The sequence below is a fragment of the Girardinichthys multiradiatus genome, chromosome 14 (assembly GCF_021462225.1).
Source record: "Girardinichthys multiradiatus isolate DD_20200921_A chromosome 14, DD_fGirMul_XY1, whole genome shotgun sequence".
Lineage (NCBI taxonomy): Eukaryota > Metazoa > Chordata > Actinopteri > Cyprinodontiformes > Goodeidae > Girardinichthys > Girardinichthys multiradiatus.
In genome coordinates, this window is record NC_061807.1 from 20,545,545 (window position 1) to 20,572,344 (window position 26,800).

General features: G+C 41.5%; 2 protein-coding genes across 2 annotated transcripts in view; both read right to left on the reverse strand.

Moving 5' to 3' along the window:
- Positions 1-242: 242 nt before the first annotated feature.
- LOC124880309 (transmembrane protein 151A) lies at positions 243-20,118 on the reverse strand. Its single transcript, XM_047385355.1, has 6 exons — positions 20,050-20,118; positions 5,917-6,258; positions 4,271-4,405; positions 3,212-3,351; positions 3,061-3,100; positions 243-1,454 (listed from the first exon to the last, which is right to left on the reverse strand). The coding sequence occupies exons 1-6, from the start codon at positions 20,116-20,118 to the stop codon at positions 243-245; spliced, it is 1,938 nt and encodes a 645-aa protein (XP_047241311.1).
- Positions 19,656-26,800, reverse strand: part of spag17 (sperm associated antigen 17) — a 42,719-nt gene continuing 35,574 nt past the window's right edge. The window contains exons 43-52 of the mRNA XM_047385228.1: positions 26,757-26,796; positions 26,594-26,658; positions 26,154-26,290; positions 23,539-23,717; positions 23,382-23,442; positions 23,073-23,208; positions 22,779-22,921; positions 20,634-22,690; positions 20,050-20,397; positions 19,656-19,928 (exon numbers count right to left, since the gene is read on the reverse strand). Coding sequence (XP_047241184.1) covers positions 22,800-22,921; positions 23,073-23,208; positions 23,382-23,442; positions 23,539-23,717; positions 26,154-26,290; positions 26,594-26,658; positions 26,757-26,796 — 740 coding nt within the window. The 3' untranslated portion in view covers positions 19,656-19,928; positions 20,050-20,397; positions 20,634-22,690; positions 22,779-22,799. The remainder of the gene's footprint in view (positions 19,929-20,049; positions 20,398-20,633; positions 22,691-22,778; positions 22,922-23,072; positions 23,209-23,381; positions 23,443-23,538; positions 23,718-26,153; positions 26,291-26,593; positions 26,659-26,756; positions 26,797-26,800) is intronic.

A 26,800-nucleotide genomic window follows, 5' to 3' on the forward strand; every position in this document is an offset into this window, starting at 1 on the left:
GTTTACTGATGGTTGACTGCGTGTGTTCATATCCCCTTCATTTGTTGTCCCTATCTTGTCTGTTTATCCTCACTCTTCTGGACCTCTAGCTCCACCTGCATCAGATCCAAGCATCTCTTTTTCTCTTTGCTCTGCCCGTATCTGTGTTCTCCGTCTGAGCACACGCCTTCCTGTGTGCTCAGTGTTTACTTTCAGGCCCTGCTCAAACCGTCCTGCTCTTCATGCGTTTTTCTTTCTCTATCTCACATGTCATCACCAGCATGGCAGCTCTCCTCTCCATGTATTATGAGGACAGGAAAGAAGAAAGCGTCCTGGTAGGATGGAGGTCGATCCCTCTCAGCCTCTCTACCCTCTCCACCTCCTCCCTGCTCTGCTTCCTCATCCCTCTCTCTTCCCCCACTTTCCTGTATCCTCACCTGTTCCTCTTCCTCCTCCTCATCCCCTTCGCCTTCAAGGACCCCCCTGGTCTCTTCATTGTTCTGTCTTGAGCCTATTCCTAAGAATCCTCCACTCCCACCTCCTCCACCACTGCCCCCATTGCTTCCTCCACCCCCGCTCCCTGCTCCATCTTCCCTGCTGCCTCCCAGTCCTCCTCCAATGCTTCTTGAATGAAACAAGCTGTTCTGTCGCCCACCTCCCAGTCTCCCCAGAGAGAATCCGCTTCGACTGAGCACCAGTCTTCCTCCTAGACCTCCACTTCCCGGCCCTGCTGTCCGGATCCCGGCCACAGTAGCATTCAGGAGGGCTGTGGTTCCCATTGGAGCCCTTAACCTGGAGGGAAGACTGGAACTCGATGTGGTTCTCCTGCATCTGGGGCAGCTCTGCAGAAGGTAAGCGGAGTTGAACACCACAGGCAGAGCCAGAGGTGGTGGGTGAGGGCCCTGGGTGGGAGTGATCCCTGGAGGTCCAGAGATTGGTGTGGAGGCTGTGGGATTTGTGCTTCCACTTGAGTCTAAATCCATAAGGAGGGCCTCAGAATAGCTCGGGACCATTTGTTGGTTACAACGGATGTGCCACTCCAGCTCGGTCATGTCCACTGTGTTGACACGAGAGATGGCTCTGTAGCTTGTCCCGTTGAGTCCGAACCCAATCCCAATTCCTCCCGGATGGATTCCATTCTCAGTCCCTCCTTCCACCACATCGCTTCTGCCGCTTCCACCCTGCCCTCCTCCAACAACTCCCCCACCTCCGCCGGCGTCCTCGTCCTCACCAAACAGCTTCTCCACGTGGTGGTGGACATATGCGGTGCGGTATTCCGACACGACCCGGAGCGGCCACGACAGGAGGAAAGCCGAAGCCAGCCAGAACACCCTGTGCCTTGAAAACCACGGCTGATGAGCAGGATCTGGGAAAGCTAGGATATGCTCCCGGAAATCCACGTTTTTTAGGTGCATTCCCTCCCGGGCCTCCATATAGTCGTCGAGCCCCTCATTTTCTCCGAAGAACCGCGCTCGCTTGGAGTCACAGAGAAATTACAACATGCAAAAAACATTCAGTTAGAATTTTTGTGAGATTCTCATCTAATAAAAGTCCTAAACTTGAATTGGTTTGACATCTTTTGTGTTTTCAGAGTTATGATAAACCTAATAGTTACAGATGAACTGAAACTTTTAACCTGAACTGAAGTTTTTTAAAGGAGGAAACAATAATGAAACCCACTAAATTATGATAAAAGGAATATTTAAGTTGCTTAAACAATGCAGCCCCCTGCAAAAGCATTCAACATTTTTACATTAAAAACACACACTTTCATGAAACTATATGTGATAGAGCAAAACAAAGCATAATCATAAAGTTGAAGGAAAAAGATATATATATTTTTAAACCGATAAATAAAATCCAGTGCCTTTAGAACGACCCTAAGTAGTAAATGGAGTCCAATTGTCTGTAATTTATTGGGCTATAAATACAATTCTTTACAAAATAGCTCAAACTAAGTTGGATTACATGGATATCACCTGAGAACATAATTTGTTTAATTGCCAAAGAATACCTGCTGGATTTAGATTGGGTCTTTGACTAGGCCATTCTGACACATGAATATGTTTTGATCTAAACTATTGTAACCGTGGCTGCATTTTTAGGGCTGTCGTCCTGCTGGTAGGGGTTCCACCTCAGTCTGAAGAGCCTTTCCAGCCTCTGACATGTTTTCAGGATTGCTCTACATTTGGCTTCAACCATCTTTCCTCCAGCTCTTACCAACAAAAAATGATCACAGCCTGGACCTGCCTCCACCATGTTTCACTGTGGGGATGATGTGTTCAGGGTGATGTGCAGTGTTAAGGTTTATGTAATTCTGAATGTAGACAAAAAGTAAAACGTTCGTCTCACCTCAGCAGAGCACCTTCTTTAACATGTTTTCTGTGTCCCTTATATGGCTTTTGGCAAATTTCAAGAGTCTTGTGTTTTTCATTCAGCAACCACTTTCTTCTTTCCACTCTATAGAGAGCAGATTTGTGGAGTGCTAAACAAATAATTGCCCTCCAACACATTTTCCTACCTTAGCTATGAATCTTTAAAAGCTCCTCCAGAGTTACTACTGGTCTCATGGTCGCCTCTCTGATTAATGCCTACCTTGTTCGGCCTGTCCGTTTAGGTGGACATCCATGCCTGTGTTTTGGGCTAGCAGGTGAGCCACACCTTTTCTATTTACAGATGATTGACTGAACAGAGCTCAGCGAGATGTTCAGACCTTAGGACTTTATCCTGACATGTCTGATGTGTTCCTTGGTCTTCATGATGCTGTTTGAAAGCTAATGTTTCTAACAAACAATCTGAGATTAAATCACATACAGGTGAACTCTGTTTATTAATTACGAGGCGTCTAAAGGCAAATCGTTGCACCCAGAGTAAACAGGGTAGTCTACAAACCTACGCCACACTTTTGTAAATATTTTTGTAAAAAATGTTGAAAACCATGTGTTATTTTTCCTTCTAGATCCTAATTCTGCACTACTTTATGTTGGTCACATAAACTCCCAATGAAATACCTTTGCTGTGGTTGTAAGGCACTTTATAAGCAACTATGAAGGGTTAGGCATGCTTTCTGCTTCATCTTACCTGAGTGAGGTAAGCAGCTTCAGCACGAGCACTGGAGAAGCTAAAGCACAAACATTTAATAAATTAGAAACAAAAGTCAAGTAAAGATCAGCTTTACTTGTGAACTAAATTCTAATTCAAAAAACTACGGAGCTGACTAGTTAACTGGTACCTGAAACACTTAGTGAAGCGAAGGCGAACAGCAGGGTGCCGCTCCAGGTCGAGCAGCTCCTTTGACACATCTTTGACCCCGTAGCGGGCGTAGTCAAACTCTGAACTGGAGGCATGAGTGTTCACCCGCTCATGGTAGACCTGAAGAAGAAAGGTGAAAGGTAATGGTAAAAAATTAAATAGACAAGATTACTTTTATGTTTTCTTATTTTTCTATTTGTTTTGGAATTCAAGATATAAAGATATGTGGAGCTCTCTGTTTTCTTTAGCCACTCTTCAGTAAAAACAAATGTTTTTTGGGCTTAAATGGAGATTAGTGTAGACCTTTTAGTTGTTTTATAGAAGATTACACACCACAGATTATGGAGGAGGAACTGCCTAGTCGACTGCTGGGGAAGAAGCCAGCTGACCAAGTGAGGAGCCATTGAATATTATGTGCTTGGAGACCAAGGCTGAGCAGGACAGCTGTTAGCCAAGCAAGGCTTAGAGCTGACCAGCAGAGACAGCTACACCTCGGCTTGCTAATGTTTCGGCCCTTAGATAACAAGATAGATCATTTACATCTGTGAGTTCATACACAGCATGTAAGCCCACTGTGTTTTTGTTTTTGACCGGCTCCATAACAACGTCCCTGACTCAGTTACTCTGCTGGGAGTGCTAATGAAGCTACATGTTAATATCTTTCCCTGCCGACAGCGAAACAGTTGCTTTGCTGCAAACCCTGTGTCATGAATCTGCTCCGCACAAGCCCCCTATTGGCCTGTACAGACAGTGTTGCCATGGAGACTATGGCCACAGGCTGGTGGAGAAACACTGCTAACCAGGGATTTACGCAGATTGCTAAAGTAACTCCGCCTGCTGCTTGGGCATGAAGAGATGTGACGGGTGCTGCTCCCCCTAACAAGCGCTGTCTAATCTCCTGACAGCTGAAGGAAGATACTACTTCATCTAATCATACTGAGAGGAGAAACTTAACTATTTTCAGTTCTTGTTCTTGTTGGTATACGCCACCTTTAAACCTGACAGAAAAGCAATTATGAAAGAAAGCGAGTCCCCTCACCTGTGTGGTGGTGTATGCGTCTCCATTGCGGTATCTGGTCACCTGTCTGGTCCTCCTCACGTAGTGATAACTGATGGCCTTCCACCAAATACATGGAGTGGCCTGCTGGAGTCTCTGCACGCGCTCATACACTTCCTGACAGAACAAACAAGTTAATGTAAAACAAGAAAAAAAAGCTGGTTGACTTTCAGCAGCTGACAGGTTCAAAAACAACCGCCTGGAAAAAACCAGACAAGCAGTAACAATAAGATGGCTATTGTTTGTGTACAATAGCCGCTGTGCACAAGACAAACCTTCAGGATATTGCAATGATTATTGTTTTTTGGTAGAAGCAACTAAATCATCTTTCAACAGCCTGTTTTTTCATTACAGAACACAAGAGACAAAGCAGACTGGGTCGGGTCAAGTCATTTTCTACATGATGAGGCACTTTTTGTTTCTGGGACAATGGAGGAATTTTGCAAATATTCCCGATGAAACTTCTGGAACTCTTTGTTTTAGTCAGAGTAAAGGAATGTTTAAAGACGTGGGGAAGTTTAAAACCTTTGCGGAGTGGTCTATATCAGCAGTTCTTTAGACTTTTCTAGGGTCTATAAAAATCTTTTCTTTGGATTTTGGCTGCTTTTTTTAGTTGTTTTCTATGCAGTCCTTATCCAGACCTTAACAGGTACAAGGACCTTTTTCCAGCTGAAAAATAAAGGAGGTGAAAAACGTTAAAAGGCAGTTAGCTTCTTGTTTTTAGGGCCCATAAGTGTTCAACCTATATTTGACTTAACTAATACAGACTAATCAAATTACGTGAAAATCTGTTCAGTTGTTTTTTGGAACATAAAAGTCCTCACATTATAGCGCCCCCTAGAGTTGAATGTTTAACAAAATTGGTACATTACCTAAAGATCCAATGTAGGATATAGATTTCATCCTCTTATCTCTTATAATGTCCAAGACATCCCTATAACTGTCGGTATGTATTTATGTATTTTGCTTCATCTTTAAGCAACATATCGTTAGCCTCCTAGCATAGTTGCCTTTTGTCATATGACTTAGGCAATTATGCTAGGAGGCTAACAATATGCAGAAACCCTAGGGGAAGATTTAATTAAAAGGTTTTTGTTGTTATTCAGTGCAGCAAAAAAATGGGAGTGGGCTTGTTTATGCAATAGCTCCAAATATTATTTTCATATTATCATGTCTGAATTATACGATACAAAATTATTATTACCATCGTTAACCTAACATTCAGTTTGATCAATAAAGTATTTCTAGAATATAATTTGTGATGCTTTGCCTTATGGCTCAGTAGTTATAAGCCAACATGGATTAATCTTATCAACAGTTAAACTTTGTATCTAGACAGCCATTTGGTTTGTTGAGTAAAACAATTGCCGCTTTTGATTAATGTACATTAGTCATAGCAACCCCTGGGAGTGAACATTAAGACCTAAAATGTTTATTTTACATATAAATGACAGATGCAGCGCTGGATAGAAAACTAATAAAAAAGCACCCGAACTCCTAAAAAAAAAAAAAAAAGTTAGAAAATCGCCTTCTTGATAGCAAAAAAATTCAAACAGTTACAGTCTTCTATACCTTTACAGAAACAAAAATGTGTGTAGAGTTGAACAATGCAGGTAAAAGTCAGGTACCTGGAATTCAGCATGAGCCAACATGGCCGTCTTAGAGAAGCAGTGCCAGCACTCCACCAGGTAAACCACATACAGCATTGCCAGGAAGGCCAGGGGGATGTAGACGTAACCGCTGGAGCACGGACTCTCCAAGTGAAGGATGTCGTTGTAGTAGGCCGCGGATGTGGCGTCGTCGTCGGCACCAAGAGATATGGAGGAGGAGGAGCCGAGGACGGGCACTCGACACAGGGCGCACCAGGCCAGCGTGGCGAAACAACCGTACATGAGGAGGGTCAGGAGGAGGCACTTCCAGTGGGACTCTCTGCACAGGGAGGAGGCCAGGGACTGCTGCGTGGGCTTTTGCTGTGGGAGCACAGAGAAAGAGCTTCTAACCGCATGTTTCTTTATGCAACACATCTAGCATGTCTGACAATTTGTACAGGCCTCCACGCTGACATTCAAAACGGCACTAAATAATGCAACATGCCTCGGTGCTAATATTTTATCACGTGAAAAAGATTTCAATGTTTTTGTCAAGGAAGGAATAAAGATGTGGCTCAGGCCCCTTGTCTGGTAAAGTATTTATAACCTTCCTGTTTGGTAAACGGGGTCAGATTTCCGACCCCGTGTGCAGGCCGAGGCCTCGACCAAAGGAATGCATTATAACTACTCCATACCCATCTGAGGATAAGTGCTGCACATTAGGCGCACACACAGTGTTTTAAGTGCACACAGCTTCACTCGCATAGTGAAGACATCACATTGCAGTGCACTCACTTCAGATACACAATCCTAGCTGGTCCAATGTGCTTCCTCCTCTTCCTTCTCAATCCACATGCACGTTCTCAGCAATGTAACGCAGCCAGAGGAGAATATGTAAATAATTTAGATGGGAACGATGCTTCTAGACAGCTCCCCAGCCAACTGACTCGACTCTAACCTCAGCAGCACTTTGATGCTGATGCAATTTGTGTGCGTGCATGAATGATGGAGGGGCAGACGGGCGGCTTGCGCCAAAAGACAAGAAAAAAGTGTCACAGGCTAAGAGTGAATGTGTTTGATTTCTTTCCCGATAAAGACCGAGGATTGTCTGTTTCCTGTTTCGCTTCGCAGGGAATAATACAAGACAAAAAGGGAGACGGCAAACAGGAAATAAAGGCAGATGGGATGACACCAGGGTCCTTCTCTCCTCTCAGTCAAGTCTGCCAGTTCTGTCAGCATCTCTCTCTCCATTTATCTACCACACGAGGCCCCATTCCCTCAATCATTACCACTCACTCCTTCTCTCATGTACACAGATTTCTTTTCAGCACAGTTGAGCCACAATATGATATTTGCTGGGAAACTGGACACAAAGAGCTTTAGATTTTTTCCTTCATCTCCTCATTGTCAAGGACAAATGTTATGAGGCAGAATCAATGGACATCTCAACCAGCTGTTCACCATGATGAAACTAACCCTCAAGAAGCAGCTAATAACAGCAGTCACTTTAAAAAAGGACTTGTGTGTTATTATCTCTCTCAAAAGCTTTTCTATGCGTTATCCTTTGTATACAGCAAGTTTTCTTGCATCAGTAATTCTTCTTTGTAAAATAGCTTAGGCTAATTCAGAGCATCTCCACACATTCCCTAAGAAAAGCCCCATAGCATGATGCTGCCAGCACCATGTTTCTCCACGGGTTTGATGTGTTCAGTGTTGTGTGGTGACCCCTAGATGGCTTCAACAAACTGCAAACAGCACCTTTAATGTGTTTTTTAATCAACACTTTGTTCTTGGGGGCTGCACAGTGGTGCAGTTGGTAGCACTGGTGCCTTGCAGCAAGAAGGTCCTGGGATCGACTCTGCAGGGACTCTTTCTGCATGGAGTTTGCATGTTCTCCCCGTGCATGTGTGGGTTCTCACCGGGTACTCCGGCTTCCTCCAACAGTCCAAAGACATGTCTGTTAGGTTAATTGGTAACTCTAAATTGCCCTTAAGTGTATGAATGAGTGTGTGCTTGGTTGTGTGTGTGTTGCCCTGTGATGGACTGGCGACCTGTCCAGGTTGTACCCCGCCTCTCGCCCATAGACTGCTACAGATAGGCACCAGCTCCCCCGCGACCCATTATGGAAGAAGTGGTAGAAAATGACTGACTTTGTTCTCGGCACTCTTCAATTAACCAACAGTCTTCTTTGCAACGTATTTTCCCACCTTAGCGTGGATCTCTGTAGCTTACCATGGGCCTCTTGGCTGCCTTGCTGCTTAATGCTCTCTTTGTCTGTCCTGTCAGTTTAGGTGGACGTCCATATCTTAGTAGGTTTGCAGCTGATCCAAACTCTTTCCATTTTCAGATGATAAATTGATCAGAGCTCAGTGAGATGTTCAAAGCTTATAGCCCAACTCTGCTTTTAACTTCTCACAACTTTCTCCCTGAACCTGTTTTCTTCAGATAATGATGATGTTTGCTTCTTAAAGTTCTCAAAAAACCTCTGAGGTCTTTACAGAACAGCTGTTTGTTGAGATGAAATTACACACAGATGAACTCTAATGACCAAATAGGTGAATACAGGAGGGAATTGGTTAGATTGGATTTTACTGATATATATATCTAACATTGCAAACTATAAAAAGACTCAAAGGTTATGACAATTTTTGCAAGGCACTGTATAACCCCTCTGACTCTTACCTTCACCTTTGTCCCCACCCATAGATCTCGTCTCATATTTCCACTTTAAAGGCCTGTCTCCAAGTGGATTGATCGGGCTAAAAGTGCAGTGCAGAGCGAGGTGGTGAAGAGCATTGGAGGGACAGAAATGATCATGAACTACATGACTTCTTTCTCTCCACCTTCTTTAACAGAATATCTTTTGAATAAAAAGTGCAAGAGGGAGAGAATATGTTGGCAGTAAAACATGCACCTGTTACAGAGTCCGGCTTTCCAACAATTTCATCAAGAGTCTGCAACAACGTAGCCGGTGTGGCAAAAATCGGCCCCAAGACAGGAGTCAAATTATTCTCATTTGCACTTACAGTGCCAGGTCTCTCTGGGAGAGAAAGCAGGAAGACATGTGGGGTCACTGAGCTCAAACTCAGAGCAACAGCAGAGCCAATAAGAAACCAGTAATTAAAAAAACAACAACTTATATGCCAACTCTCAACACTCAGCAACATTAACAAGGTTGCTCAATAAACTTCTGTCTGTCTAATGCAAAACAAAGCTAGCTTGAAAATCTCTATCAGGTCTCCGGATTCATGCTGATGTAGGTGTCAAACAAAACCATAAATCTCTGTATATTTCTACCCCCAGGAGTAAAACTATTATATTTATATAGGAGCTTCTAATTGCACTCACAAAGGAACAATGATCACGAAACCAAATGGATTATATTTCTTTAATAATAAATAATACAGTGTCTGTGCATCCCTACGTATTTTCTATATGTTTTTCAGGGCATTTCTTTTGCACAAAACATTATTATTAAACCATGTACAGGGGCCACCGCTGAGGACTGTACCAGCTAAAAGCTATTAAGAAACATTTACAAGCATAAAGCACAAGGCGATTTATTAAAACCGCATCGCTGAGATCTGTTTGACAATCAGAAATTTATGCAAAAAAATAACAGTTCTTGATTTTTGTTTTTTTTAAACTGCACCACAAACTAATACTAATTACAATACCACATTTATTCCCGAGCATCCAAAGCCTGCACGACCAGACAGCTGGTAATACAGAGTACAGCAGTGGGGATTGAATCCTTCAGCTAGGGTTCATATTTTAGGCACGGGGAGCTTTTCACCACTCTGTGCAAACAGTAGATCTACCCTGGCTTTACTCACACTGCTAACGCCACGCTATCTTCGCCAGAGTTTCTTTGTTTTTGTAATGTTTCAAGTAAACTTTCAATTAGCTCTCTGGTTCATAAATGGCCACCAACATCTACAGATTATTGTTTTTTTGGAAGCAGGTCTGGCAAGGTGTTCTTCAAATCCCCTCTTTGCACACAGTTCTCCATCTGTCCACCACACAGAGCCTGTTCACACACCTTTCCCTTTATAAAGTGTTTAATAGAATCACTCTCTCCCACATCGATTCTGCGCTCGAACCGATTCAGCTCGTTAGGTGTGACTGGAGCGGCTATAATTAGCTGCCCCAGTACGTGGGTGGCGAATGAGGTAGGGAAGTGAGGAAAATGTGCTTCTGATGCCTGCAGAGCACAATCTAAATGTATTTCCTTTTATCAGGACTGCGTTGAACCATTCTGGAGTGTCAGGCTACAAACAGCATGACGGCTAAATTGTTAGCACTTACTGAGATAGCCATGGTGTAATCGTTCGACTATAAATGACATTCAATAAACGTAGTAGCTTGTAAGTCATTTCCAGTTATGAAAACAACGGTTAGGAAAATAAATTCATAAAAAAAAAAAGAAACCATAAAACTAAAATCACGTGCACAAGTCTCTTTTTTTCCTTCATTCTCTTATACCTGGCTTTCTGGGGGCAAGATGATCTTCTGAATATTTTAAAGTACTCTTGATCATCATTTCTCCAGGTTTTCTAACATATGTTAAAAGTCTTCCTTTGGACTTTTTGTTGGCTGCTTTGTCAGAAATATTTGGAAGTAGGGAAACGGATAGCTCCTGGGAAAGAAAGTTGGTGGTGGTTTAAACCTTTTGCACGATACTCTATATAGGACACAAAAAAGTAAATGAGTCAACCCTTTAAGAGTAAAGCAAATGTGCAAGATAGTGCCACATTAGTGCAATAACACTTCCTTGAAGAGATTAATAAAATCTGTAACAACGTCCAGCTGAAGGTTGAGCTTTCAGAAATGAACTATGGATCTACTATGAATATCCTAACTGAAAACGTTTTCAGACCATTCACTAAATGGGATGTTTCTTCTGTTCTGAGGCAGTAGTGCTGTTTATTGACGGTTTTCAGACAGCAAAGGGAGCAGGGAAAGAGAAGGAAGGTGGAAGACATGCAGCCAAGTGTCCTGAGGTTGAGTCGATCTCAGGACGGCTGCGTCGAGGACAAATAGCCTCTGTCACTCTACAGCTACACCATGCCGGGCCACCAGTTAGATTTGGTTTTTAAATAATACTTGGAATAGTCTCGCGTTGTTCTTAGCCGTCACATTACAAATCGACCAAGTCAGATGATTAACCATGAACCTTTATCCAGCATGCTGGGCCTTCACTCTGCATAACTCTAACCAGATTTGTCCTCCAGCCCGTTCCCCAAAAAAGCCTCCCGAGAAAAATCAGGTTACCACAATCGTGTGTGACGATGACATTAATGGGGTGATCCGGTTCTAGGATAGGAGACGGTTTCACTGGATCAGCTGAGTTCAGGTGTCGGCAGGCTGCCATGTCTTTGACTTCACCTTTCACCTTTGAGGGCTTTGCTTGGCTGGACAGATCATGTAAATCTCTCAATGACTTTGTTCTTCTACCTTGTTAAAATGATGGAGGTTTCTCTACTTTGGTCACCTTGAATTGTTTAATATTCTTCTTTGAATAGTTTGCAGAGATCTAAGCACTTAATTTACAACTCAACCAAAAACACACCAACCGTGGCTGGTTCTGTTAGAGGTTTGAATATATAACCATCATGTAGCAGCAGACTAAGTGGGTTGTTTTAATATTCCTGAAAGATGTTCTACCCTTTAGTTTTGAACCTTACATCTGCAGCTGTGTGACTGTTTATAGATGGGTGTGTTTCTTCATAGTCATTTCCCTTTATTTCTAATTACAGCGCTGTGAAAAAGCATTTTTCACCTTACAGATTTCTTCTATTTTGGCCTTTTCGTCACACTTAAATGTTGAAGATCAAACAAATGTTAATATCAGATGACGATAACCTAATAAACAGAAAAAGCAGTTTTCCAATAAAGATTTTATTTGTTAAGTGGAATAAGACCAACATGGCCCTGTGTGAAAAGAAAAGTAAGTGGCCCCTTAAATCATGACCTAAATACTTTTTTGTTCAATTTCATCAGCTACAACCAGGCCTGAAACAGCCTGACCTGTAAAATTGTAGCAACTCACCAGACATCGGTTCCACAAGAACGGGGTTTAATTGGCACCCAATAATAGTCTTCATAGTAGTTACATTCTGACTGTAGACGTTTTCCTTTGAGCAGTAACTCTTCTTCTAACACAACATTACAGTATAGCATTTCTAAGCTGTACCCACAGAGCCCTCTGGTGGACAACCTGTATATACGTAACCAAACTCATTACTACAAAAATAAAGGAACCATTCATTCAAAAAGAACCTGTTTGACAACATGAAGTAGGCTAAACGATCTCAATCCCAATCTAAAGGAATTCAAGGACACATGAGAAACAAAGTCACTGACATCCATGAGTCTGGAAAGAGTCACAATGACATTTCTAAGGCTTTGGGGCTCCAGAAAACCGCAGTAAATCCCATTATCCACAAATGAAGAAGTCATGGAGCAGTGGGGAACCTTGCCATATCATTCCAATAGAACATTGGAGACTCATCCAAAGTCCAATAGGAACCCTGAACAACAACTACGTCAGTGCTTCAGTTAAGATCAGTGTTTAAGATTCAACAACACGAAAGAGAGAACAAATGGTATTCACAGGAGGGTACCAAGGGCAAAACCACTGCTGACCAATAATAACACAAAGGCCTGTCACACAGTTGCTAAGAAGGTTCTTGATGATCTCAAAGAACAAGACAAAAGCTGAACTTTTTGAAGGTGTGAGTCCAGTCACATCAGGCATAAAAGTAACAGCATTTTACAAAACATTGTTACAGTCAAACATGGTGGTGGTAGTGTTATGGTCTGGGTCAACTTTACTGCTTCAGGATTTGGGAAAACTAGCTGAAATTGATGGAACAATAAATTCTGCTCTCTGCCAGAAAATCTTGAAGGGAAATATCTGGCCACTATTTTGTGACCTTAAGCTCTTAAGATCCAAAGCACACCAGCATTTCCCCGCTGAATGGCCTAAAAACAAAAAATGTCAAAGTCTGGACCTCAATCTGGCTGAGATGACTTAAACAGGTTGGTCGTAAACCCTCCATTGTGGCTGAATTAAAGGATGTGTTTGAGGATCTGAAACATTTTAGTGTGACACAAAAATAAATAAAAACTAATCAAAAAGGGTACTTTTTTACACCACTGCAAGAGGCCCTTTTCACCAAACCGGTTTCAGTTTCATTTTTTTTCCACCAAACCGGTTTCAGTTTCATTTTTTTTCACCAAACCGGTTTCAGTTTCATTTTTTTTCACCAAACCGGTTTCAGTTTCATTTTTTTTCACCAAACCGGTTTAATTTTCATTTTTTTTCACCAAACCGGTTTCAGTTTCATTTTTTTTTCACCAAACCGGTTTCAGTTTCATTTTTTTTTCACCAAACCGGTTTCAGTTTCATTTTTTTTCACCAAACCGGTTTCAGTTTCATTTTTTTTCACCAAACCGGTTTCAGTTTCATTTTTTTTCACCAAACCGGTTTCAATTTCATTTTTTTTCACCAAACTGGTATTTTTGCTCTCTAAGCACCAGTTCTTTGTCTTTCCACTGAGAAGAAAACCCTGACACTAGCATTGAAAACCAGTACTATCTAGGTGCCAGGTCGCTGTCAGAGGGAAGAATTACTTTCATCAGGAGCTGGGGGCGGGCTCATGGAGAACAGTAGCCAATCAAAACGCTGTAAATGTTTAAAACTCCATAGTTTAGTTTCAATTTAGATCAAAAGAGTAAAAACACCATCTTTCAATGATAATATAATGATGAATTAGAGTCAGAAGCTGACTGCCTCTTATCTTACTGTAGTTTACTTGCTTTACACAGTTTAAGTAAGTCAATGCACCACTCACAGCTGAACTCACAACGGATTATTTCACACTGAATCATAAATGTTGTTTCCGACCCTGTTGGTCTTTTAATTAACCAGGTTGTGTTAATGAAGCTTGCTCCAGAACCTCTTTGGGGAAAAGTGCCTCCTGTGAAGGTGTAGAAGCACCACAAGGACCGTTTATAGACCCAGATACACAAATATGCATTATTTCTACAGTAAACTGTATATATTGCTATCTAAAGACGTCCCAATCAGGACTTTTTTGTCCGTGACTCGGACCAGAGTCATTTAGGGACAGGTATTGCCTGATAAACAGCCCCGGATCTGCTTGTTTATTCCGAACGCTCTGCCTCGATGGCTGCTGTGGAAAACAAGGTTCACTGCTGACGTCTACGACTAGTTCAGCTCATGCTAATTTAGGTCTGAAAGCCACATTTTAGCCGCGCTCTGAGAGACCCTCCTATACACAGAGCAGTGCACATAGCTGCGGCAGCCAGTATGGTCTCTCTTCCACTGTGAATGTCGTAAAGGGTGAAAAACATGCAGATTGCTGGGAAAAACAGAAGAATGTATGATCCAGAGTGCTTAATATACTGTAGCTTTCCATGTTATGGACACAAAATGGTCATGATCTGTTTACGTTGGTTGCTGAACGGCTCACAGAAAGGACACCAGCAACAGTTAGCAATCATTAGCTAACGTCTTTATTTTTGTGGAGGAAAACAATAAGTTGACAACAGAGCTGCACGATATCAGGAAAACATGTAATTGCAATGAATACTGCTGAGTATTGCAATCACAATATTAATATGATTAACACACCCTTTCTGACTCTTTTCTTACGTCACAATGTCCCCACCACTCTTTGTGAGCTTTAGCTCACAGACACTAAAAATAAACACCAAGTAAGGGCATCAAGGGCATTGAAAGTCTATCCAGAGGGGCAAAGATGCAATCTGCATGCAGAACCTGAATGCATGACAGTTGAAATAGATCCTCTGATCAAGTGTTGCTTTCAAGCAACCTCATGCGATCTTGATAATGCACACATTGAGACTTGTGATGATAATAGTGATTGAATATATTCAATCAGCTCCAGCTGATATTAAAATTTGTTCAATTCACTTTTCAATTAGTTAAGCAATATGAATATATTTTAAGTAAACGTTAAAAAACCTGTTGCGTGTCATATGTTGATCATAAGCAAATAGTGACAGTGAGCAAAAACCTTTGGACAAAGACTCTAAGAGTGGTTTTGCACATTTTACCGCTAAGAATCAAACAGTTGAACACTTTCTGGTACATGATGCCTGCAAAGCTGCTGCATTGTATTATTGTCATATGTTCCAACGCACAATCCCTTATACACTGTAGATTTTATTTATATGCAAGTTTTTAAGAGTTTTCTGTTGCTGCTGAAACATTTTTATCCAGAACATTTGTTTGTCAACCTCTACACTCCAACACTGTCCAATAATTTGCGAGTAAGCTTTCACGGTAAATTAGCCCTGGTTAGTTAAATGCAACAAACCTCGACCTGGAAAGCTTAATCTGAATCATTTTTATTAGGATTCCATGCAGGAACATGTGAGCCCGAATTGCCATTTTAATATCAATCACGCAGCTCTGCCTCATTTGTAATTATGGCTCTGGGAACACACATGCATGGCCGTGTCAATGTGAGAGCAAATAAAGTTAATGGAGATAAGAGCAGAAGCTTGAAAGAGAGAGCTAAATGGAGAGAGAGAGAGAGAGAGAGTCCATAGGGCGAGTCTGAAACAGGAAGGAGATGAGAAGGAGAGGATGAGAGAGTAATGGAGGCACAAAACAGATGGAGGCTGCATCATTGGATTACATTGTACTGTCTGCAGTGAAGGCATGGATAGAGGCAGGAGAAAGTGGTGAAATAAAGTGAAAGGCAGCATTCAACACACCATCTACATGTTAACTCTTTACATTATAGAGGTGCAGTCGCTCTCTTCTGACATTGTTCTTAGTTTACAGAACATAATGTGCAAAATTACCTCTCTAAGTTGCAACACAAAGTTTCCTTGGTCTGATGTCACACAGTCTAAAGCTAATTGGAACTAAAAACACACTTTTACCAACAATTAGTAGCTTCCATCATCATTCAGACTTTCTGCTATCTGCAAGGGCTTTCTACTATTTATTAAGTTATTTAAGAGGATTTATTTGAGCCATAAATCTCAAGGCTTTTTGATGGGTTTTTTTCTTAGGACTTTGTCTGTTTCTCCACTCATTTTCTGTCCATGAACTACTTTCAGAGGAATTATTCTTTGTTTCTTAGGTCATCTAAGCTTGACCTATGAATCAATCAGGCATAGAAAGGCTTCTAAACTGGATGTTCGTTATCTACACACAACCTGGACACTACTGCATAGTAGATGATCAGCTGAAGGATAGTGCATCTCTTAAGTTTTTTGTGGTTTGAACTATTTTTCCACTGTTGGTTCAATGAGAGCAACAATAAAAGCTACATTTATGTTTCAAAATATGATTAGGTTATTATTAAAGTGGTCTATTTGGCAGCCCAGTTGCACTATTTAATATTGGTGGTGTAGTGAAATAGCCTGTTTGATAAAGTGTAGGTTCCAGTTTCACAGCAATGTTTGTGTTTGTAAGACTGACTGTGCAACAATAGAAGCATCACTGTTAGCGTTTCAAGACCATTTTGCACCAGATGGCTATACTTGTAAAGAATCAAAAAAGGTTTTTAATTTTTCACTCTTTAGTTTTCTACTTTACATCTGAAGCTGTGTAACTGTGGTCTGCTGTATGTCTTGATATCTTTATATGTCAAAACAATATCAGAGATGTGTGAACAGGGATGAAGAAGATCACAGGCTTCAAGCAGAAGGATGATGACCGATGGAGGTCTGGACAGAGCCAATGAACTGAACACATTCTTCAATAGGTTCAGTTCAGAAACAAGCTTCGCATCCTCCTCTCCTGCTCACAGCCAAACAGATATTCCACCCTCCTTTGACCCACAGGACCCACAGCTGTCCAGTAACACCTCACATTTTTTATCTTCCACCTCAGCCCTAGATCCTTCTGCTTCTACATGTTTGCCTTCAATGATATCAGAAGATGCTGATGCTTCCTTTGCTTCCCCCTTCCACCTGTGTGTCTCAAGAAGTCAAGTGAAGAGACAACTGGAGATACTGAATCGGAATAAGGCTGCAGGTCCAGATCATGTCAGCCCTAGAGTCCTGAAGGCCTGTGCAGAGCAGCTCTGTGGGATTCTGCAGCACCTCTTCAACCTTAGCCTGGCCCAGAAGAAGGTTCCGGTGTTGTGGAAGACCTCCTGTCTTGTTCCGGTACCAAAGAAAACTCACCCATCAGTCCTCAATGACTATAGACCTGTTGCCCTGACATCCCATATCATGAAGGTCCTAGAGAGACTCCTGTTGGCCCACCTGAGTAAGCAAACAGTAAACCATCAGGACCCCCTTCAGTTTGCTTATCGCTGTGGAGTTGGACTTGAAGGTACCATCAAACACCTGATTCAACAAAGCCACTGTCATCTGGACAAAACCAGCAGCACTGTGAGGATCATGTTCTTTGATTTCTGCAGTGCATTTAATACAATCCAACCTGATTTGCTTTGTCAGAAACTCCAGAAGACTCAGGTGGAGGCCTCAACAATCTCCTGGATCAAAGACTACCTGACAAACAGACCACAGTTTGTGAGACTGAAGGGTTGTGAGTCTAACCAGGTAGTCAGCAGCACAGGAGCACCACAGGGGACTGTACTCTCACCATTCCTCTTCACTCTGTACACCTCAGACTTCTAGTACAAGACAGACTCCTGTCATCTGCAGAAATACTCGGATGATTCTGCAGTCGTGGGGTGGATCAGAGATGGACAAGAAGCTGAGTACAGGAAGGTGGTGGACCACTTTGTGGCATGGTGTGGAAACAATCATCTCATTTTGAACATGACTAAAACAAAGGAGATGATTTTAGATTTTAAGAGAAACAGGAATAAGTCAAAAACTATTTCTATCATGGGAGAAGAAGTGGGGGTGGTGGAGGAGTATAAATACCTCGGTGTTCACCTGGACAACAGACTAGTGGAGATGCAACTGTGAAGCCATCTACAAGAAGGGACAGAGCAGACTGTACTTCTTGAGGAAGCTTAGGTCCTCTGGTGTTTGCAGCAAGATGCTGCATATCTTCTATAAGTCTGTTGTGGAGAGTGTGATCTCTTCTGTCATCATCTGCTGGGGAAGCATCAGAGCCAGGGACTTAAAAAAGCTCAACAAGCTGACAAAAAAGGCTGGCTCTGTTCTGGGGACTCCTCTGGAACCTCTGGAGATCATTGTGGAAAGACGGATTCTTCATAAAATGAAGAACCTTATGGAGAACCCTGAGCATCCTCTTCATGAGACTGTCCTACAACAACAGAGTGTCATCAGTCAGAGGCTTCTTCAGATCTGCTGTAAGACGGAGCACTACAGGAGATCCTTACTGCCCACAGCCATCAGCATCTACAACGACTCTTTGAGGAAACTTTCATAATATGAGCTATAACAACATTTAATTTCCCTTTGGGATTAATAAAGTATTTTTGAATTGAATTGAATTTATAGTTTTGTCCTTTTAATTTGGTTACAGTTGCTCTTTTTTTGTTTTATTTTTAGATAAAATATGTTTTAATATTAAAGATTAAAATGATTAAAAGATTAAAGAAAGCATCTTTCAAATAATGATTCGACCACTAAGGGAAAACAGCTATAAAATTAATTATCTAACCTGTTAAATCATGAATCTACTGTCATTAAACACAGTTTTTGGAAGGCTGAGTTCAGATTTACAAGCCACACCCAGGCCTGATTTCTGTCTGACCTGTAGAGTCCAGAAAACTTAATTAGAACCTGTCTGACAACATGAAGTAGGCTAAAATATGTTAAAAACAACATTTAATGGCCCTATTTAAAGAAATTTAACAATAGATGAGAAACATTTACACCTATCAGCGTGGAAATGGCTACAAAGCCATTTCTACGGTCTCCACTGAGATCCATTATCCACACATGGAGAAAACATCAACAGTGGGGAACCTTTCCAGGAGTGGCCAGCCTCCCAAACTACTACAAGAGCACATTCATGACTCATCCAGGAGGATGCCCAGAAATACATCAAAAACACTGTAGGCCTGAATAGCCTCAGCTAAGGTCAGTGTTCCTGATTCATGGATAGGAAAAAAAAGACTGGAGAAAAGGGACTTCCAAAACTAGTGCTGAACGAACAGAAAGCCCTGCCTTTCATTTGCAAAAACACATGGTGATGATCCAAAAGATGTTAGGCAAGATGTTGACTGATGATAAAACATTTTCCACCACAGCATTGTACAAGACTCACTGGCAGTTGTTGCCACCAAGGGTAGCACAAGCAGACATTAGGTTGAGAGGGACTCGTCACATACAGCCAGGTTGGTTTGGACAGCTTGGTTCCTTCTGGCCAACATCTGCTGTTTTGACAATGAAACGACTTGACCACCTTACCAGCTCTTTACCTTCCTAACCTTTTTAAATCTGCATTAAACGACAAGTGCCCCCCCCCCCACCCCCTTTAATCACCATCTAAAAGCTGCTTTATGTATTTGAGACGTTTAAATGTGACCACAACAAACAACACACCTGTACGGATGTAGATACATTTTTTACAGCCCTTATAGGTGTTTAATTTAATTTAATGTTTAAAAGAAAACAACACTGCGGAGTGGAGGCACTGTGTCCTAAAATGCATTGCAAGGAGGTGTTATTTTCATTACGTGTGTGACGGTGTAATTTTGGATGTGAGGTGGGTGTGTGGCTTCCCTGTGACGTAATCCCCCTCTGTAGTTTTGAGGTGACAGCTGATGGATGCCATGTTTTACTATTCCAAGAAATGAACGCTTCATGCAGCATAATGATGGTGGTTTTTTTTTTTTATTTCACCACAGGGTTTCTAGAGATCTCCTCGTCTGAGCCGCTCATGTTTCCATCCATCCACGTTCAAGTCAAGGTCCTCCTGTGTGTCCTTGTTTGTGTGCGCCACACAAAGAAAGGGAGCACAGCAAAAAGACGCGTTTAATCAATGAAAGAGCAGCAGCGGACAAGCGCAAATATGCACATACTACAGGATGAGGAGGATGAAGAAATAAGGGTTTGTTTGGGAGCCTCCAGAACTGGTTGAATGGTTCCTTAAAGGGAGGAGGGGGTAGAATGACTCAACAGACTGGACACCTTCTGTTCAGGTGTAAACAAACGTGACTCGAGAAGAAAAAACAAAACAAAACAAATCAGAGGACGTCCTTCCCTCACCTGCTCTCGTCCCGATCCTTCCTCCAAAATGGGCTCTTCTGCGGCGGCCGTCTCCTCCTCCGTCTGCATTTTCCTCCCCTTTCCCTGTCTCCTTCCTCCACCTTACAACCGACCGCGGGCAGCTCCCACGCAGGTAACGTCGGAAGTCATGGGCCTCCCCGGCGGTAGCGGCGGAGAAGCAGGGAGCACGGTCACCCCATCCGCCTCCGCAAGTCGGTGTCCGATTTCACGATGGCGGGGCCTACGGCAAATGCGCCTCATCTGCTGCTGGTGTCCTTCCCGCGTCTCCTCCTCCTCCTCTGTGACCCGCTCACGGACGGTGCAGGACCTGCTCCATCCTCCGGCTCTCTGGTTTGAAGGATAAAAAAAAAGAGGAATGAGACCGGGAGGAGCAGCCGCAGTCGGAGCCCGTCGACCTGACGCTGGTAACGGTTCCAACAGCAGCTCGTGCGCACGGAAGCTCAGTAACGAGTTGTAACACGTGAGGGCGCGTGACCGACGGCGCAGAGAGAGTCAACGGAAATTTTTACCCGCCGGGGAAAAAAAAAAAAGCCGAATGACGACAAAAATGAAACTTTGTTTACCTCACATCATTCGTCTTTATTGACGTCATACCCCAACAGTCCCACCTCGACTGTCGACCGGGGAGCATCATGTTACCTGCGCCAGTTAATGAACCAAAATCCTGTAAGAAACCACCTGCAACAGCCCCTGATATCTCCATGCTTACAGCCGAGGTCCTGCAGATAATACAGCGGCACCAGGTGCATCATAAATAGGGAAAAGTCAACAATCTATTCTCCAAGACAACTTTAATTGTAAAACACCTTTAATACACAGTATAAATGAAAGTGCCTTACATAAAAACAAAGGAACAGAAATAAGACAGATTGAAAACAGGAAGGACATGAAAAACAATAATAATAGATGGTTTCAGAGCTGAGCAACATGAGGCCTCCGCTTCTTTAGTTCTGTTCCTGGGAACGCAGGAGTGAGCAGGTCACAGATGACCTGAGGGGGTGTTTCAGGTCTTCATTGGATTTGTTTTCGGTTAAATGGGAAATATTCGTTTATAGTATGCCAGGGAGAAAATGAAATAATCAAATATGGTTTCAAACCCCCAAAACTAACAGTGCATTGTCGCTGTTTGAACAATTTTCCTACGGTTTCATTGCATGAAACTGATAAGAATGTTGATATATGCTAGAGCTGCACAATATATTGAACCACAATCCTCATCGCAATAACAGTGTCCAATATCGCAATTGCAAATGACTGCTTGTACTCCACGTTGGATATTAGATTTAAAGTGTCAGACCGTCACAGGATGTATGGATAATATATCTCGACAGGTGGATGGGCTCTAAGTGCCCTTAACGATGAACAGGATGTATATCTTCAGTAGCTGAGATGTAAAAACTCACAGAAAGTTGTGTGGACTTTGTTGATTGTTAAAAAAGAAAGGTGACAGGAAAAGAGAGGTAATCACTGCCAACATCGGTATCCTCCTGATATTGTTCATCCCTAATACATATGCATAATTTAAGAAGCCTGATCAGTTGTTCAGTTGCTCAATCTGACCGCATGATTAACTTATTTGGATCTCCAATTCTGGGAAGACAGCCAGCCGCCTTTAATATTTTCCTCCAGCGAAACATCTTTTTTACAGCAGAATGACTGACTCTAAATTGTGTGGAAATTGCTTCATAACCAGGCTTCCAGCTGCGTGGGTGTCTACAGCCACCAGTTCACAACCATGAGGTAGTTGATTTCTGATGACTTTAGGAGTGAGTCGCTTTCTGTGGAGTCATCTCTGTGCTGCACTGGCCAAGCTTTCAAAGGTGTATCCCATATCTCCCCCTTGGGAACAGCTCCACCCTAATCCCTGCAGCTCTAAACAAGCTGAAGGAGGTGTGCCAAATAAATAATTGTTTCAGTAGATATATAATCCTTTCAAGATTCATCAGCATTAATTATTTTGCTTAATTTCACTTTAGTTTCCTTCTTGTTTTTCCCTGAATGCGACAGATCTGGAAAGTTAATCTTTTGATTCAACACCATTTCTGTATTTTGGGTTACATGTCTAACACTTAATAAGATGGGGTAACGACTTGTGTGTTTCCTTTTATTTGGGACATTACATTGTCATGTGACAAGAAATTTAAATGTCTGCCTAAAGTTTCTCACTTGGCTTGCTGAAGAGGTTGGAAGATGTAACGGATGGACCCTAGCTTTGATATCATCCTCTTCTTCACCAGGAATGTCAGAAAATATAGATTAATAATAAAATTAAACTGCGGTTCAGCAAAAACATTAAACGTTGCAGCTACATCAGAATCTTTATGTTTTTTTATTGCTAAAGATGTGTAAAAAACCTTAAAATTAAATTCATCTTTTATTGCAGCAGAATAAAACAACTCAAATTGGTGAAGAGGTTTCAGGGTTGGGTCACTGTGCTTGTGAACCTTTATTTCCGGAGGAGATAGTGCACATATTGGATAAATGACACTGAATGGGAAGCTGCCAGCAATGAGAAAAAGAGGAAGACCACAGTATATTTTCAAAGCTCAGTCCAGACCTGAATCACCACAAATGATTTGAAAAGTGGTAGAAGATTGAAGAACGTGTGTGTTAGCGTGGCCTGAAATGAACAAAAAAAAGGTTGTTAATGGTCTAAACCTCTAAACATGCAAGACATGAGGTGATTCTTTAATGATATGATTTTTCACCTGTGTATAACTGAGAAGAGGTCAAGGGGCTGAAGGCTCATCATGGTGATTTCCTGGCCAGCTGTGAGACCAGATAGCCTCAGACCCTCCCTTTCTGCAGGCACTCGTGGACTCCTCCGCATAAAATCTCCCCGGAAGGACGAGTGAAAGCATGTAAGGAATTCTGTCACTACCAAGCTTCATCCACAAAAACTTTGATTTCTGGCACTTTTGGATAATTTGTGCCACCAAAATACAAAGTAGTCAAATTCCCGCTTTATATGACTTATTGACAAAGAACACTCCAAAGGATATTAGCAGTGACGGGCAGATAGAGAATGTCAGTTTCAGTGTGGATGGCTATGTCCTGAGAGACGTACTTCTTCAGCTCGGCTTCATCACACATGGCACACAGCTGGACCTTTAGTTCCACCTGCAGACCTGCAGCCACCTATAAAGACATTAAATGAATTCAGTGCGAACGGAAACTTTCCTTAATTCAGAATTAGCAAGATTCAATAAAATTCAACCTGGAAATTAAATATATTAAAATATGCCAAACGAAAGTTGAATTGTGACTTTTAACACATTATACAAATACTGGATCTTCAGCTGGAAACCTACAGGCCCAGGATTGTAGATGACTCTGAGGCCTGTGGCTGGAGGAGGCTGTTTCACATTGAACCTTGGGGCAGCAGATTGGAAAAATAAATACATACAGATCGATGCTCTTCCTGTCCCAGAAACTGCATCTACCTGCTTGGATTCCTAATGTGTGTACCTGCATAGGTCGACTCCCACATTCTTCATTAACACAGTAACGGTCGAGTAGGTGCCCTCCAGCTGCGTGCCAAAGTCAACACTTAATGGGATAAGCTGGAAGCCCCTCAACACAGCGCTGAGATTAGCCAGAGAAGCTGTCCGACACTTCCTCCTCACAGGCTCTTCCACGCTCAGGAACTGGAACAGAAAGAAAATAATGTGGAGGGAAAAAATGCCTATAAAAGAGTAGAGTATTTGCTACATCAATCTCTTTTCCCTTGGGAAGAATTTGATCTGTTTTTGCTTTATTTGTCACGTCTAAAGGTTTTAGATCAAACTCATTTTAATATTAGACATAGAAAACCCGAGTAAAAATAAAACCATCTTTAAAATGAATGGATTACGAAGCCATTTCTAAGGTGAGATGTATTATCAACAAATGGATAAAATATGGAACAGTGGTAAACCTTCTCAGGAGGCAGACCTCCCAAAATTACTCCGGGAGCGCATCGATGACCCATCCAGGAGGTCACAAAGGAACCCAAAACAACATCCTGAAGTACTGCAGGCCTTACTTTCTTCAGTTAAGGTCAAAGTTCGTGATTTAATAATAAGAGACAGGGCAAAAACTGCATTCAGGGACAAAACTACTGCTGACAAAAAGAACATTATTTGAATGCTGCCTATTGTAATTTCTCAGGTTATCTTTGTATAATATTAAAATTTGTGAGTGATCAACAAGCAAAACCAAAAAAGAAATCAGGAACTTAAAGGGGGAAATACTTTTTCACATCACAGTAGATAAATCGGTTTTCCTGCTGCCGATTCCTTAACTTTAGAATATTTGTTATTAATTGCTACACTAGTAATCCCAGACTCCTTCTTTTAAGGTGGTATTGATAGATGGTCATGCATGCTTGGAAAACTCCCATTCTCAGGTCATCCCCCGACTTCAGCAGCTTTCTTTTATATGGACTGTGGGTCAGAGTAAAGATAAGTGTCAGTAAATTAGAAAATGGTGTCCAATGAGGCTCGTTTGTCAGATTAAAAGTACCTTTTGAAAATAACCAATAAGCAGGTATTAAACAAACACATTTCTGTATTAAAGATGTTTTCTTATTGGTCTGATGTAATATTCCTATCTTAAATGTCACGTTTTAATTAGATGTAAGTTCAAAATAAAAATAATTAACACAAATAAATGCTTGAAAACATAAATCTATGTGTAATCAGTTATATAATGTGTTTCATTTAGTGAATTGAGTTCCTGAAGTAAACTATTTTTTCAATAATGTTATAATTTATTAAAATGGACACTGACTTAAACAGAAAATACAAAAAAATAAAAACTGACAGAAAATAATATGAAAAAGCAGGTAAAAACCAAAGGAAAAGTTAAGAAGACCCCTTTAAAAGATAATAAGAGGATAACTAAATTCAGTGTAGTTGTTTTATAAAGCACCAATTCACAACATTGTTAATCATCTCAAGATACTTTACAAGAAAAACATCTCAAACATTATAGGATGAATTAATTTCCAGCTAAAGAGAATCCAATTTGCTCTTAATTACAGTAATTCAAATAATTGTATTAATTCCAATACAATCTATACCAGAAAGGTACTGATAGGACATTCTCACAGTTAAAATGTAAGTAAAAATACAATGGTGGCAAATCAAAAAATGATTTTAAAGTTATTTGGAGTTTGACAAAGTATGGAGCAGAAATAGAGAATAAACACCAGATTTCAGGTGCTTTTTGTCCTTCTGCTTTTATGGAACATCCTCATATTAGCTGGCTAAATTCACCGGCAACGTGCTTGGTTAGTCTCCCTGATGGCGGGTGCTAAACCAACCCTTCTGTAGTTTTCCAACTGCACTCTTTAATAAGGCAACGTTAATATGATATGATTTTCAGTTGACTTTCTTTAGTTTTTAGAGCCTGGTAATATTTCCAAACAGCCGAATATAAAGTGTAGGAGCCTCCTTTCAACAGGCTGACCGAGAGTGCGTAGCAACACGTGGGGGAGGGGCAGCACTGCAATATTCTAGGCTGATGCAGCTGGAAAAGCTTTCTAAGTTGAAGCTCTACTTTGTCTGACAACTCATATATGGGACTTCAAATGACAAAACAGTAAGAAGGAAAATGTCAGAATCACTTAGATTTTATAGGTTTTACCAACTGGACTTATAAACATATCTGTTCTTTAATTAGTGTTGAATGGAATCCATATGACAGATTTGTTATATATTTCTGTGTGTAAAATAGATTTGTCTCGTGTAGTGCTTAAACATGACATTTGCTGCTTTTTAAATAAACTGAATTGAACTGAACACAATTGGAAAATGTTAATTAATAAAAAGTTATCTGAGGACACTGCATTGGATCCCGACTTTGCTCCAGTCCCTTATCCTAACCAAGACCGTGGAAACAGTGGAATACAAAATAAAATTCAGGTCAACATTCTAAATTAGTCAAAAATTGCAACTTCGAATTTTACTTTTTAAAAGCCTGGAGAAGTTATAACCACTATTCTAAGGCAGTCTCCTTCCTTGAAAGCAAAATAAGAAAGCAAGAAAGTAGTAGCGGTCTAAGAGACAGAGAAAGTGAGGGGATTTCTTGTTCATTTTTACATGTTGGTTTGGCACGCTGCAGGGTTTGGTGGCGAGGAGGCAGGTCGGCAGTCTGACCTTAGTCCTTCGGAGTTTACCTGTCACATCCACCTGGACTGACGTATACTGCCTGCATGAGCTCCTCAGACTGCTTTCACCTAGATATGAATCACACAGAAATAAAACAGATTACAGCTGCAGGACATGAAGCCTGCACTTCCCAGCGCATGCTTTCTCAGTGTTAGTGAGAAAAGAAGAGTTTAATGCATCCTCTATCTTTGATGTTATCTTGAAGAAAACTGAGTTCTTGACTAAAATGTCTCTGCAGCATTGAGTTCTGTCCCTTGTGTATTTATAGTGTTTTTTTCTTGTTAAAATGAAGTCCCCTCAGCTAGTATGTTATTAGAAGGGAGATCACTAAATGAGGATTCATTAGAATAAAAAAACAGTAGAGGACGAACCAGCAGATTGTGTTGTGAGGTTTGCGTGTCTCCTTTCAGGCATCCTCTCACTTTCTTCTGCTTGACTAAAAAGAAATAACAGCTGTTATGATGCTGTTTGTTTTTAAGCAGAGATCGTGTGGTTCTGTGTATTGAAGCAGGTAAAACATAGGCTCTGTTGTACCTTTCTGGCTGAGACGCTGTTGGGTTTGAAGGTGGCGGAGCTGC

What these genes read in the sequence shown, in the direction of transcription:
- LOC124880309 (XM_047385355.1), bottom strand. Translation starts at nt 20,118, where the DNA reads ATGCAGACGGAGGAGGAGACGGCCGCCGCAGAAGAGCCCATTTTGGAG. An exon ending in TGGCTCATGCTGAATTCCAG is followed by an intron (nt 4,406 to 5,916) that starts GTACCTGACTTT and finishes TTGTTCTGTCAG; the next exon opens with GAAGTGTATGAGCGCGTGCA. An exon ending in ACGCATACACCACCACACAG is followed by an intron (nt 3,352 to 4,270) that starts GTGAGGGGACTC and finishes TTTCTTCTTCAG; the next exon opens with GTCTACCATGAGCGGGTGAA.